This window comes from Phacochoerus africanus, chromosome 3 (genome assembly GCF_016906955.1).
Source record: "Phacochoerus africanus isolate WHEZ1 chromosome 3, ROS_Pafr_v1, whole genome shotgun sequence".
NCBI lineage: Eukaryota > Metazoa > Chordata > Mammalia > Artiodactyla > Suidae > Phacochoerus > Phacochoerus africanus.
Genome location: NC_062546.1, coordinates 25,255,631 through 25,270,482, shown reverse-complemented (window position 1 = coordinate 25,270,482; position 14,852 = coordinate 25,255,631). Strand labels below are relative to the sequence as shown.

The 14,852-nt window shown below is 50.0% G+C and overlaps 2 protein-coding genes across 4 annotated transcripts in view; one reads left to right on the top strand and one right to left on the bottom strand.

The window, feature by feature from the left end:
• The first annotated feature begins 4,778 nt into the window (after positions 1-4,778).
• Positions 4,779-6,484, top strand: MAP1LC3A (microtubule associated protein 1 light chain 3 alpha). The gene is made up of 4 exons (XM_047771274.1): positions 4,779-4,996; positions 5,327-5,382; positions 5,470-5,576; positions 5,884-6,484. Exons 1-4 carry the CDS (start codon positions 4,957-4,959, stop codon positions 6,044-6,046), a joined length of 366 nt encoding a protein of 121 aa, XP_047627230.1. The 5' UTR covers positions 4,779-4,956; the 3' UTR covers positions 6,047-6,484.
• Positions 6,485-6,690: 206 nt separating this feature from the next.
• The window catches only part of PIGU (phosphatidylinositol glycan anchor biosynthesis class U), a 120,519-nt gene continuing 112,357 nt past the window's right edge, over positions 6,691-14,852 (bottom strand). For all 3 annotated transcript variants that reach the window (XM_047771270.1, XM_047771271.1, XM_047771273.1), the window contains one exon: positions 6,691-7,120. In XM_047771270.1, the coding sequence (XP_047627226.1) occupies positions 7,007-7,120 (114 nt within the window). In that variant the 3' untranslated portion in view covers positions 6,691-7,006. The remainder of the gene's footprint in view (positions 7,121-14,852) is intronic.

Here is a 14,852-nt window from a genome sequence, read left to right as displayed (position 1 = left end):
TTCTTTCATCAATGTCTTCTAGTTTTCAGTGCAGATTTTATGCCACCTTGGTTAAAGTTATTCCTAGGCAATTTATTCTTTTCGATACATTTTTTTTTTTTGTCTTTTTAGGGCCACACCTGCAGCATATGGAGGTCCTCAGGCTAGGGGTCCAATCGGAGCTATAGCTGCCAGCCTACACCACAGCTACAGCAACACCTGATCTGAGCCGCGTCTGCAACCTACGCCACAGCTCACGGCAATGCCGGATCCTTAACCCACTGAGCAAGGCCAGGGATTGAACCTGCAACCTCATGGTTCCTAGTGGATTCATTAACCACTGTGCCATGTCGGGAACTCCCTTTTTGATACAATCTTAAGTGGAATTGTTTTTTAAATTTCTCTAATAATTCATTATTAAATAAGACCATTTCAGGAAGACCTCCCTGAGGAGATCTTGAAAATAAGAATGTGAGCCCCGAAGAGATCTTGGGGAAGAATGCTCCAGCAAAGGGACCAGTAAGTACAGAAATGCTCTGGGGCACACAGGTCTCTGGGATTCCCAGAAGGGCAATATCCAGAAGGCCAGTGTGGTTGAAGCTAAGGGGACAAGGGTGAGGGGAGATAAGGTCAGTGGAGCAGCAGATCCTACAGGCCTTATGGGCTACTGTTTAGCCTTTGACTTCTGCTTCTAATGAGTGAGGTGAAGGAATAGTATAATCAAACACCTCTGTGCATAGGCTGACTCTTGTCAGTGTAGTGAGACCAGACAGAACTGGGCGAGGCCAAAGCATGGAGACCAGCGAGGAAATGGTAGCAGTAGACAAGCAAGAGATGATGGTGGCTCTGGCTTGAATGGCAGCAGTGGCAGTGGCAAGAAGTAGTCAGGTTCCGGAGGTATTGTGAACATGAACCAAGAGGATTTGGTCATGGACAAGATATGGGGGAAGAGGGAAAGAAAGGAATCAAAGGTGACAGACGGGGACAGGGAAGATTAGAGTGCATTTTAGGGGAAGATCATGAGTTCACTTTGGGGAGGTCAAGCGTGAGATGTCTGCTAGACTTTCAAGGAGAGACATCGAGTAGGCCAGGCCTTTGGATTCAGGGGAGAACCGGAAGCAGGAAGCAGGGAGAGAAGCCAGAGGACTGGTAGGCGGAGTGTCGGCCCCGGGGACTGGTCAGGTAAGAGGGAGATGGAGAACCAACCCTGGGATTTGGGGAATGGGACTGTCCCCAAAGGCTTAGGCAGACCAGAGAAAGGTGTAACCACTTCCCCCATGCCGTGGCCAACCTAGTTCTTTCAGTTGCTCCCCGTGGCTCTGACCACAGTCTCCTGCAACAATGTGTATATGAGATGTGCCCACAGCTCGAGTTCAAGAGTCAGCAAACTAAGGCTCTCAGGCCAAATTTCTCCGTTTTAGCAAATAAAGTATTAATGTGACACAGCCATGCTCATTCAGATTGTCAGCCTGCAAAGCTGAAAATATTTACTGGTGGAGCTTTTAAAAGGAAAGTTTGCTGACCCCCTTTCTCCCTCTTTCACTACAGCAATGTTCTGCTACAGGAATACACAAGATATTTTATATGATGTTTAGGCTAATCCCAATTTTTTTGCTATTATGAAAATATTTCAATAAACACACTTAACCATATTTCCTTGGGCTTGTGTGCACACCCACAAGTGTAATTCATGGTTTGCAGGATATGAGCATCTTCAGTTTTGGTAGATTTTGCCAAACTGTTCTCCAAAGTCACTGAAGGGATTTAGTCTCCCATCGGCAGAGTTCTCATTCTCCCATAGTACCCCAAAACTTAGTATTGTGTGTTCTTAAGATTTATTAGATATCAATATAGTAGATTCCTTAGGGTTTTCTGGCTATGAATGATAGTTTTGCTCTTTTTCTTATCTTGGTGCTCTGGCTGGGCCCTCCATACAAGATTGCATTTTGTTCAATACAATTTAAAATTTTGTTCCTGGCTCTAAATGTTTAATATTTACCATATAATATGGTGTTTTACCCTTTGGTAATGTTTGCTGCAGGTCTGGGCTTTTTTTACTTTGGGAGAACTGAACTAGAAAATCATCTGGACTGTTTTTTTTTTGAGGTTTATGGCTACTCAATATGTCTATTTCTTTTTTAATTAGTCTTAGCAAATTTTTTTTTCTAGAAGATTGTCCATTTCATCTAAATTTTTAATGTAGTGGCATAGTTTATAATCTCATTTTTGTTATTTCAGCTATACCTGAGGTTGTAACCCTTTGGCCATTAATGCTTACTTTACTGGTCTTTTCAAAGATCTGGCTTTGCTTTGTGGTCCATACTAGTGCTTTTGTTTTCTATATCATCAATTTCTTCTTTTCATTATTACCTTCCTTCCACATTCTTTGAATTTACATGTAATACATTTTAAAATTCTTTGACATTCTCTGCTCATAAATTTTCCATTATTTCTTCTTACCTAATATCACTAATAAGGTTACAAATTTTCTAAATACTGCTTTAGTTCTCACCTCTGCCACCCATCCCACCAATCTGGAATTTATTTTACATGTATTCTTATTTTTAGTTTGATCTATATAGTTTTCATTTGTATCTGATTTTTTTTTCTTCTGTCTTTTGTCTTTTTAGGGCTGCAGCCACAGCATATGGAGCTTCTCAGACTAGGGGTCTAATTGGAGCTACAGCTGCCGGCCTACACCACAGCCACAGCAGTTCAGGATCCAAGCTGCGTCTGTGACCTACACCACAATTCACAGCAACGCCAGATCCCTAACCCAGTGAGTGGGGCCAGGGATCAAACCCACAACCTCATGGTTACTAGTCGGGTTCATTAACCACTGAGCCATGACGGGAACTGCTGATTTCATCTTTGAGTAGAGAGTTTTCTAGAAATATGCTTAAATATCCAAATATTTGGAGTTTACACAGCTCTTGCCTGGGATCAGAGAACATGGTCTGTGTGAAATTGATTACTTGATTTCTGTTGAGATTTGTTTGGGGTCTAATAGGTCATTTTTTAAATAAATGTTTCTTGTGTGCTTGAAAGTAACATTAAAGTGCTATGGTGTTCTATTAGCCTCGACTAGGAATATTAATAGTATTAGAAATCTTCTAAATCATTTTTTTTTGGCTGTTTGGTCTATTAGTTACTGAAAGAGGTTTTAAATCTCCCACTGTGATGAAGGATTTGGCAATTTCTCTTTGTATTCTGACACCTTTGCTTCATACATTTTCGGCCTTATTTTTTTAACTTCTAACATACAAATTTGGAATTGTTATATCTTAGAAAATTGTTTCCATCATTTTGTGTTGAGCCTCTTTATCTCTAATAGTGTCCCTAGCCTTAAAGCCTATTTTGTGTGACTGTGCTATGAATATATCTTTTGGTTAGTTTTTCTCTCATATACTTTTCCCCATCTTTTAACTTTTGATTTCCTTAGGTTTTAAATGTCCTCTTGTAAACAGCAGAGCTGCATTTTATTTTTTTGGCCAATTTGTTCATCTGTTTTAACAGGTGAATGTAAAACATTTAATACCTCTGGTTTTGTACCATTTATATACCATTCTTTTCACTTTGCTTTCCCTTTTCTCTTTTTCTATTACATTTTAATACCCTTTACTAAACTTTTCTCTTTTATGCATTGACATATACTTTCTATTCTTTGAGTGATCCCTCTGAAGTGTTTGAAATACATACTTGACTATACAAAGCCAGATAATTATCAGTTACCTTTATCCTCTTCCTCTCCAATAAATCAAGCTTCTTAAAACACTTGACTTCTGACCACCCTCCCCAGTCCTACATGTGCTATGCTCCTGTTCTATGCTCCAGACTCATCAGCACCATTCTTGTTCCACAGCAGGTGTTTTAGATCCACTTCCCATTTTACCAGCTTAGTAGCTTACCATTTTTCTAATTTCTTCTCCTTAGAGTTGGGCAAAGTCACTACAGAGTGTCTAGATGAGTTTTTATTTATTCTGTTCTGGATGTTATGTGAGGATCCTGGTTTTTAATCAATTTTGGAAGTTTTTCTCCAGATGCTTCACGGTCTTTTCTCTCCTTCTGGAATGCTAATTAGACCTGTGAATTCTCACTTTGCCATTTCTATCACTTATTTTATACCATATAAACATGGCTTGTTTTCCAGGTAATTGCTTCTGCTCTCTCATCCACTTCAGTGATTTTCTTTTTTGCTATATCTAACAGGGCTTGCTTGCCTCGTCCTTCTGAGACCTGAATTTCAGTAGCTGTTTTTCAATTCTAGAAATTCCTTCTAAAACCTCTAGGTTCCTTTTCAGTGTCTTGCTGTCTTCATGTTTTAATGCTCACCCAACCCCCCCACAATGACCACTACCTTTTTCTTTCTCTAACCATATACTCCACGATGAAGGCTTCTGGTTCACTGTTGTCATCCCCAATGCCTCATACGGTCCCTGGAACAGAAAAGACTCTGAGCAAGGGCTGTCTGACGCCTTGGTTACAGTGGAAACAGAAGGATGCTGTGCCGCAGCCTGGCCAGCTCTCCCCACCGCCAGACCAGCCAGCCTGCTCCCTGGCCTTGCTGGCATCCATTCTCCCCTAACCCTGGGCCTCGGGGAGCCCATCTCGCCTGCCCCTGCACAGGCCGTGACGTCACGGGACTGTGACGCTCACTGGGCGCCTCCCCTCCTTCGCAGTGTGGGGTTGGGGGTGGGGGCGGGAATGCAGGCTCCCTGCGCCGTGATGTCACGGGCCCGGGCGGGCAGATTTTGCGTCGGCCCAATGGGAAAGGCGCGCTGGCCTCCCCTTTAAGGAATGTTATGACCTGACGTCACCCGGGCGAGTTACCTCCCCGAGCCGCCGCCGCTGGGCTCAGCGCGAGCCCCAGAGCCCTTGAGCGGGAGACGCGGAGCCCCCGGAGCCCCCAAACCACAGCCACCTCCCCGCCTCGCGCGACCGGGAGCCCCGGCCTGCGCGCTCCGCCGGGCCCGTGCGATGCCCTCAGACCGGCCTTTCAAGCAGCGGCGGAGCTTCGGTGAGGCCCGACTGGCGATCTGCGAGCGCTAGGGGTGGGGGCGTGGGGGGGGGGGGTCGGGGGTGTTGGCAGATCTACTTGTCTGCCGCAGGTGACGTCAGCTTCATGACGTCAAGCTCGGGTTGGACCCCTGGGCTGGGAAGCAGGCTAGGGCCTGGGCCCGGGCCTCCGCCTCCCATCCCAGTACTGTGCCCGGGCCCCGGCCCCTACCTCCACCCGCCTGGGGCTTGGCGGGGGGCGGGGCGGGGTTGGGGGGCCGCCCCTCGGGGACTAGTGGGGCGGAACCCAAGGAGAACCTCGGCTGGCCTCATCCCCGACCGCTGTCTGCAGCCGACCGCTGTAAGGAGGTGCAGCAGATCCGCGACCAGCACCCTAGCAAGATCCCGGTGAGTCCTACCGCATACCCCGCCCCCGGTTCCCTGGCCCCAGGTCCAGCCTCCCGCTCACGCGTCCCCGCCCCACCTCACTCCCAGGTGATCATTGAGCGCTACAAGGGTGAGAAGCAGCTGCCAGTCCTGGACAAGACCAAGTTCCTGGTCCCAGACCATGTCAACATGAGCGAGTTGGTCAAGATCATCCGGTGCGCTGGCAGCAGCTGTCAGGAGGGGGACTTGGGTCCTGCTGGGATCAGGCAGCGGTCTGGGTCCTTCTGAGAAGGAAGGGGTGGGGGTGGGACATGGGATGGGGTGCCGAAGCCCTCTTCTGGGGAGGTTGGGAACGGTCAAGGTCAGGTCTGGGATCAGTGTCTTGTCAGAGGTGAGAGCTTCTAGAAGGGGCTGGGATGGGTGTGAGGGGGAGAATCAAAGTCAGGGTGGGTAGGGGGTGAGGGCTACACTCACCCAGCGGCCAGGCCCCTCACGTTTGGCTTGCCCTCCCGCCCACCTCAGGCGCCGCCTGCAGCTGAACCCCACGCAGGCCTTCTTCCTGCTGGTGAACCAGCACAGCATGGTGAGCGTGTCCACGCCCATCGCGGACATCTATGAGCAGGAGAAGGATGAGGATGGCTTCCTCTACATGGTCTACGCCTCCCAGGAAACCTTCGGCTTCTGAGCCAGCAGTAGGGGGTGTTGGCTGGGAGTCGGGGGCCCTGTCAGGCTCTGCCCAGGGAGCTCCTGGCACTGGAACTAAGCTGTCTCTGCCCCTGCCCCTGGTGGGTTGGACAGGGATGCTGCCACCCAGCCAGAGGGCACCTATCACCCCTACTCTGCCCCTGGATGGATTCTGGCCCAGTCATGTTAGGGTTGCCCCTCCGGGTGCTGGCTGGGAGGGGGAAGAGTGGGAAGCAGCCCCCAGCACCCCTGCCCTGTGTGGTTTGTCTTTTTTTTAGACCCCTGCCTGTCTGCCCACCTGTCCCTCCCCAACCTGAGGCGCTGCCCATGCCTGGATCTGCCCACCCCTGAAGGACTGGGCCCTGGCTCACCCGGTCTTGACATGGTGTATGGCTCTGTGGTCATTGTCCCTCTGCAGAATAAAGATTGCTCAGGCCTGCCTGGCCCTTTGCCTCCAGCTGCTTGGGGAGTGGGGAGGGCTGTGGGTGGGGCTGCCCCCACCGTTGTCCTCTCACTGGTGCACAGACTTGTGTGCTGTGGACTCAGGGCTCATTCAGGAAACCCACGCCTGTGTATAGTGCATCGTGGGGGTACTAGAGGCCAAGCCCACCTCTTCCACGAGGGCAGCATGGTTCCAGGTAGACGTTTTCATAACAAAAGAAACATTTATTAAGTAGCCACAGCCTAACAAACCCTGCTCACCTGCTTCTTCCCCTTTCCTGCTTGGGAGGGGCTCCTGGTGTGCAGAGCCACACATTGGGGGCCAGATGGAGACTCCTGGCTCCGCCCCACAGGCCTTGCTGCCAGCCTTGGCTCCTCACTGGTGCCAGATATTCATGACCCTGGACTCAAACCTCATCTGCCCCAGGGCTTGCCTGCTGGCAACGCTGGCTAGAGGGCTTGGCCCAGCTTCCGGGCCTTTCACCCCCTGAAGTCCGTGCAGCCCTGTGCCCAGCCAGGCCTACTTGAGCACAAGCATGGCCTCCGTGCCGTCCTTGGCAGTCAGGTAGAGACCGTGTGTGAGGTAGTACTCCCGCCGCAGGAAGGCGTAGAAGTAATCAGAGATGAGCAGGATCTGGGGGGAGAGAGAGGGTGTGAGAAGCTTTGTGGTACCTCCCCCTGAACCTTGGGTCCCTGAGGGGCTGGGCAGGGGTTGGGGAGACACTGCCCAAGGACCCCCCCACCCCCGCCCCAGCCTCAGGGCCTACACTTGACCTGCACGGTCTCACTGGCCCCTCAGAAGATGCCCTCCCGCCCTCTTCCTACCATGGTCTGTACTTTCATCCCAATCTCTGGCCTCTGAACTCCAGACTGCTGCCCCTCCATCTCACCTCTGGGGTGCCCACAGGTGCTTCCACCCCAGCCAAGCCCCTTGTCAAACCTGCTTCTCCCACTGGGAACCCATATCCCTCACCTTTCATTCAGGTGTTTCAGGTCACAGAGTCAATGGACACGTCTCCGGCCACAGAGCAAGCTACCAAGCCTGTCAGTTCTATTTCTACCTCTCTGCACAGCTGCCACCCTGGATAAAGCCACTGGCTTCTGAACAACAGTGCTCTCCTCTCTGGGCTTCCTGATCTCAAACCTCCCACCCACCCACCCTAGCAGCAAAGGCTGCTTTTCAAAACGCAAATCTGGACCAGCTTAAGGTCCTCGAAAGGCTGCCCATGGCTCTTAAGGTGACGATCAGACTCCCTGGGGCTCCACGGCCTTGCACTCAGTCCCTGCCTGTGTACATGCTTCTCCCTCTCCTGGGCTCCACCTCATGGCTCCAGCCACCCGGCCTCTTTCCCCCCAGGGCAGGATCTCTGCTGTTTCCTCTGCCCGGAATGTTCCATTCCCCTTTCATCTAGTCAAGCCTGCTAGCTCTGCAGGTCTCAGCAAGGATCACTTCCGCAGAGAAGCCCTTCCTCACACCCCAGATTGGTCTTGGTCCCATTAACTTCTATTTGGCAGCATGAACACATCCAAACTGCAGTTTTGCATTCATTCATCTGCGTGATGGCCTGCTGACTGTGGTGCCTGGCCTGGGCAGGGTCCCTGAGTGATTCTGCCACTGTGGAATCTGTGCCCAGCTCGGTCTGTCTTTTCTGTCTGGGCCTTGGAATCAAAAGGGCCCTAGTGGCTCAGCCTCCCACCCCCTCACTGAGGCTCAGAGGGGAACAGGGATTACCAAGGTCTCTGGAACACTGGGCTTGCAGCCTTACCTTCCCAGTCATCCAGAGCTTCCAAGGAAGACCCCCTGTGCCTGGGGCAGAAGGGGCAGGGCAGCTCACCCGAGGGTAGCTCACCACTGAGGACACCCCCAGGTCTCGGGCAATTGGAGGCCTCTCACACTGTCCGCACCAACCACTTCGGCGCAGATGGGGGAGACATAACCTGGAGCAGGGGGCACATCCGACTAGGGCCTTGGAGCAGATCAGAGCTTGAGCTGGAGATCTCAGCCTCTGACCCCCAGATCCCTGTCCCGAGCAGCCTCTCTCATGCTGTGGGCAGGAAGCAGAGCACAGAGAGGTCTGGAGGCAGCACTTAGGACCCACACCATCAATGGCCTCAAGACAAGGACCTGCCATTCTGTCACCACAGGAGCCCATCTGGAAAGCTGATGGTTCCCATCTTACAGATGAGGAAATTGAGGTACAAAGCGCTCCATTGTTAGCCTAAGGCTGTAGTAGGAGAGCTGGACTAGTGGCCATAACCCTACAAGGTGATACACCTGGGGCCCAGTGTGCCAAGGGCACAGAACTCAGGCCTTGTCCTGCACGCAGCTGCCTGTGGGGGCAGTTATCATCCCAGAGGCGGCCCTCACCCCGCTGCAGCCCCATTCCCACCCAGGCCCAAGGTGCCAGTCTGGGGAAGGGGGTCTGGAGCTGGTAGGGACTGATCCCCGAACCAGGTCAGATGAGGGGCAGGTGCAAAGTCACAACTCACAACAACTCCAATGTCGCACACAATCAGCTGGTCAAATAGGAAATCAAAGTCCTAGGTTATTAGGTTAAACTATATTAAACTGCCATTTTTTTTCAGATCAAAGGTGGTTGAGTATTGGCAATTTCATATGGTTCAACTTCATATAATATGGGGAAAAAAAATCAAGAAATAGTAGAGTAAGTATATCATCTACAAGTACCAGAACAAATATCGGTAAGACCTTAGGGAGCCATTTTTTCCTTGTAACCTTAACTTCGTAAATTACGTACACGTGTTATGTTGATAAAAATAAAAATCCAATTACAAACAGCAAATAAATGATTGAAAAAGTAAAGAGAATTCCTTGTGGAATCCTGACGAAAGAACTCCAAATAATATATGTAGATACTCTCCCCTCAGGAGGGGAAGCTTAATTCTTGCCCACTCCCCACCCTCTGCCCCTGAGAGTCCGCCGGACTCCATGACTCACATCCAAAGAGCAGGGAAAGAGAAAACAGTAACTTCACAGTGGAGAAGCCTAGCAAACACGATCTTAACCAAGTGATGAAGGGTGAACGGCATGAAATGCGGCCGTCATGTACTGCCCGAGTCACCCAAAAACCTAAAACATGCCTCATGATGGGAAAAGCATCCAACAAACCCAGAGAGGACCCTCTACAAGACACCTGGCCTGTGTTCCTCAAGACTGTCCCATGTCACAAGAAATAAGGAAAGACAGAGTGTAAGCAGAGGACGTGGGGGAGAGGCGACAAATCAATGCAACGTCGAACCTGGGACTGGATCCTGGGAGAGAAAGAGGACACAGGGAAAACTAGTGAAATCCACATAACATCTGGAGCTCACCTAATAGTAACATACCAGGGGCAGTTCCTTGGCTTTGACAAACACACCATGGTAATAATATAAGATGTTAACAATGCTGGGAAGTGGGTGGGGGGCATATGGGAACTCTGTACTATCTAATTATTCCAATATTTAAAAGTTTATTTTAAAAAGCAATGTACAATTGTTATAGTCAACGACATAAGTGAACCCTAAAAATATCCTGCTGAATGAAAGAAGGCTTTAGAAAGGGTACCTTAAGATTTGTGTTTTTCACTGTATGTCATTTCACATAAGAAAAATGTAAATAAGGCAAAAATAAACCCATGGGACCTCATCAAACTGAAAAGCTTTTGCACAGCAAAGGAAACCCAAAAGAAAACAAAAAGACAACTTACAGAATGGGAGAAAAGAGTTTCAAATGATGCAACCGACAAGGGCTTAATCTCTAGAATATATAAACAACTTATACAACCCAACAGCAAAATAACCAATCAATCAATGGAAAAATGGGCAAAAGACCAGAATAGACATTTCGCCAAAGATGATATACAGATGGCCAACAAACACATGAAAAAATGCTCAACATCGCTGGTTATAAGAGAAATGCAAATCAAAACTACCATGAGATATCACCTCACACCAGTCAGAATGGCCATCATTAATAAATCCACAAATAACAAGCGCTGGAGGGGGTGTGGAGAAAAGGGAACCCTCCTACACTGTTGGTGGGAATGTAAACTGGTACAGCCACTATGGAGAACAGTTTGGAGATACCTTAGAAATCTATCCATAGAACTTCCATATGACCCCGCAATCCTACTCTTGGGCATCTATCCCGACAAAACTCTACTTAAAAGAGACACGTGCACCCACATGTTCATTGCAGCACTATTCACAATAGCCAGGACATGGAAACAACCCAAATGTCCATCGACAGAGGATTGGATTCGGAAGATGTGGTATATATACACAATGGAATACTACTCAGCCATAAAAAAGAACGACATAATGCCATTTGCAGCAACATGGATGGAGCTAGAAAATCTCATACTGAGTGGAATGAGCCAGAAAGACAAAGACAAATACCATATGATATCACTTATAACTGGAATCTAATATCCAGCACATATGAACATCTCCTTAGAAAAGAAAATCATGGACTTGGAGAAGAGTCTTGTGGCTGCCTGATGGGAGGGGGAGGGAGTGGGAGGGATCGGGAGCTTGGGCTTATCAGACACAATTTAGAATAGATTTACAAGGAGATCCTGCTGAATAGCATTGAGAACTTTGTCTAGATACTCCTGTTGCAACAGAAGGAAGGCTGGGGGAAAAATGTAATTGTAATGTATACATGTAAGGATAACCTGACCCCCTTGCTGTACAGTGGGGAAAAAAAAAAAAAAAGAAAGAAACATGTAAATAAGTACTGAGCTCTGGATAATGATATACATGCTGAAATATCTGGCAGGAAATGTACTGATTACAAAAATAAGATGGACTGAGGGATAATTTGTGATCATCCAAGCACAATGAGATGGTAATGGTGGCATCTAGGTGGTGGTATAGGTGTTCAAGGTTAAATCTTTCAGCTTTGCTGTGGGTGAAAACTTTCATAATAAAGTACTGGGAAGAGAACGTGGAGGGAGGGCGCTCTAACTGCTGGCTTAGTCTGTCTGGAGCCACAGGTCACTAGACCTGAATGGGTACTCTGCTCGTGCTTGCAGGGAGAGGGCGTCTCAGGGACACGCTGACCAGGAGGCTTGGCCCTTTTGGAGGGAAGCCCCTGGCTGTCCCGGGCTGTCCAAGACAACCTCTTCTGACCTTGAGGCTTTCCTTTTGGGCTGAGGAGAAGGGATTTCCCAGAGGCCTTGGGATTCAGCCAAGATGGCAGCTGCGGACCTGGTGCCCCTTTGCCCAGTATGGGCAGGAGAAGTGGAAAGAGCACGAGTGAGTTAGTGGCTGTGTGACCCTGTATAAGTCACTTCCCCTTCCCTATGTGGCATTTTTCTCATTTGTAAAATGAGCGACAAACTCTAGTTTGTTACTTACAGTAGTGGCTCTCCTCGTCCTTGCTCTGTCCCCCTGAGCTTTCAGAGACCTAAAGAGCAGCCCATTCTTTAAAGCTGCCCTCACTGACCAGAGCTGAGCCCCTCGGCCTCCCTCCTGCCAGCAACAACCAGGTCACACCAATTCCCCCCCTCAGAATTCCAACTCAGCCCCCCCTCCTCCCTCCCACTGCCCCTTCTTGCTGGGAGACCTCCCTCACCCTCTGGTTCCTGAGTAATCTCACACACAGCCATACACACACACACACATACACACACAGACACACACCACGAGAGCCCTTCACTTGCCTGCTCAGACGCCTCCAGCACTCCCCTCACCCTGGCCATACATCATGTCCCAGCAGCCCTGGGACACAGCCTGGTCTTGCACACACTGTGTGGCCACCTCTCGGTGCCTCTGCTCACGCCCTCCCCACCCCCCGGGTTGGAATGATCCTTGCTGCAAAAGGGCTCCTACTCATCCCTCGAGAGGCAACATCTCCATCTCTAGCCCCAGAATCTTCTCTAACTCCCGCTCAGTTATACGACCCCTGAGTGAAGTCACCTCCCACTGGCCTCCCCACCAAACGAGGCAGCATCTTCCCTGGCTCTGTGGCCACAGACCCAGTGGAGGGCTGGCACACTGGGAGCAGTGTGCTGGTCCCACCCCTTTGGCACTGCCCCAGTAAGTGCTCAGTCAGACCATATTCCTCTCACTGGCAACCATGAGAGCTCCAGGCTCCCCTTTGGGCCACGATGAAGATGAAGATTGAATGGGGTGGTTGATAAAAGGGTGGCCAGGGACAGAGAAGGGTAGACCAGAAGTGGAATGAAATGGTCAGAAGATGCTCCACTGCAGGGTGCAATAAGGAGAGACCAGGAAACCAACACCTGAGTAACTGCCCAGCATTTAACAAAAAGCACATCATTGACTCTTCCCAACACCCTGGGGAAGAGCTTATAAGCCCCACTTAGAGATGAGCAAACTCAGAGGCTAAGGGTCTGGCCTAGGGCCACTCAGAAGTAGGTGACATGTGTAGGTGGCAATGCCTGTACTGCCTGACTGGAGCCCAAACCCTAGTCCTTCCTTGGCCGCCACAACCCCTCTCAAGAGTCTGCACCCACATATGCTGAATCCTGCTATGGCTCCACATCACACTTCGTCTCTACCAACACCCCTGTCAAGGCTGCGCTCCTAGTTCACAGCTCTGTCACTTAGCCAAGGAGAGAGAGTTTCTTGAGAAGGCAAGACAAGTGCCTAAGCCAGCAAAGGCTGTTGATGCAATGCATCTAGAATTCGTGGGGCTCGGGATCACAGCCTGGGCCAACACCGGCCTCTGGGCTGCAGCGTCCGGGAAAAGCAGGTACTGTCACCCCAGGCGTGTCCCAGTTTCCCAGGTCTCTTGCTTATGTTGGAGATGCCAGTGCTCAAAAGCCAGCCCGGGGTTGGGGGAAGTCATATGGTCGTCACCAGTGGTGATCAAAGTGCATCCTCTGCCCTCCTGCCCAGGTGCTAGGAAACTGGGAGCAAGAGCCAATGGCTAACTTGTGCAGCTGGACCGGGCTTTGGGGTGACCTGCCAACTCACAAGCCTGAACGGACACGCATGGAAGGAGGTGGTGGAGAAACAGAGCTCCATCCTCTAGCTCTAAAGATGCCAAACAGGAGTTCCCAGAGTTCCTGTCGTGGCTCAGTGGTAATGAACACAACTAGTATCCATGAGGATGTGGGTTTGATCAGTGGGTAAAGGATCTGGAGTTGCTGTGAGCTGTGGTGTAGGTCACAGACTAGGCTTGGATCTCATGTTGCTGTTGTGGTGTAGGCTGGCAGCTGCAGCTGCGATTTGACCCGTAGCCTGGGAACTTCCATGTGCCACAGGTGCAGCCCTAGAAAGAAAAAAAAAAAAAAAAAAAAAAAGGAGTTCCCTTGTGGCACAGTGGTTTAAGGATCTGGCATTGTCACTCCAGCAGCTCAGGTTACTGCTGGGACATGGGTTTGATCCCTGGCCCAGGAACTTCCACATGCCACAGGTGCGGGGGGGGGAGGGGAGCAAAATAATAGGAAAATCACTGGATTTCAGCCTCAAGAGTCTGGAAAGTCACAAAGTAAGATCATAGTAGCAACTGCAAAGTAAGAGAATGGCAATTATCATCTACGCCAGTTCATATAAACTTTCCCCACTCACTTCAATATTCCCCACTCACAACCATTCTTCTTGAGGAAAGTGAGGCTACTATCCCCTTACCAGGTCTAAATAGCCTCCTCCCTGTGCTCCAGATTTCAGCTCACACTCCTGGCCTCTTCCCTTCCTGGCAGTGGGAGGTTTTCAGAGCATGAATCTGATCTCAGATGTCCTCAGCTTGAAACCAAATGGTCCTCAGCATAATGAGGCCCATGCAGGCCTTGTGGCTCTGATTGCCATTGTCCTGATATGGCTTCACTCCCTGTCAGGTGGCACATGCCCATCCTACAGAACAGCCTTCCACGCTAGCTCACTCCCGGGCTTGCTCACCCCCAGGTGAACCACCTTGAACCTGGTTTGACCCTCCTCATCTCTCGGGACTCACCGCCTCTCCCCAGGAGCATCCTTAACCACTAGCTCTGAGCTCCCCAGGCCGAGTTGACCCTATTCAGAGCACTCTCATGCTGCCCTGGCCCTTTTCTTTCTCTCCTTCAGATGGCGAGCTGCTTGGAGGCAGGGCTGTGTCTCATTGACCCCTAGCAGAGCACCTGGCACCTAGCAGGCACCTAGATAATACCTACAAATCAATAAATTAGGCCCGAGGAGTTACGTGACCTGCCCAAGGCCAGGGAGCTGGGCAAGGATGAGGCTGGGAGTCACCGTGGAGTTTGGGCCTTCAAAGTCCAGGCCTTCCCACTGGCCTTGTCCCCCTATATTTAGCCTGGTCTTTTCATGTCACTCTGATTATGCGGGTAGGAGATAAGCTTGGGATGCTGAGTGCTGAGCCAAAAGTCTGAGGATGGGAAAGGCAAAGGATGAACTAA

Coding starts and splice junctions, on each gene's coding strand:
- MAP1LC3A (XM_047771274.1), top strand. CDS start 4,957: ATGCCCTCAGACCGGCCTTTCAAGCAGCGGCGGAGCTTCG. Junction 4,997..5,326: donor CAAGCAGCGGCGGAGCTTCG/GTGAGGCCCGAC, acceptor CGCTGTCTGCAG/CCGACCGCTGTAAGGAGGTG. Junction 5,577..5,883: donor GAGTTGGTCAAGATCATCCG/GTGCGCTGGCAG, acceptor CGCCCACCTCAG/GCGCCGCCTGCAGCTGAACC.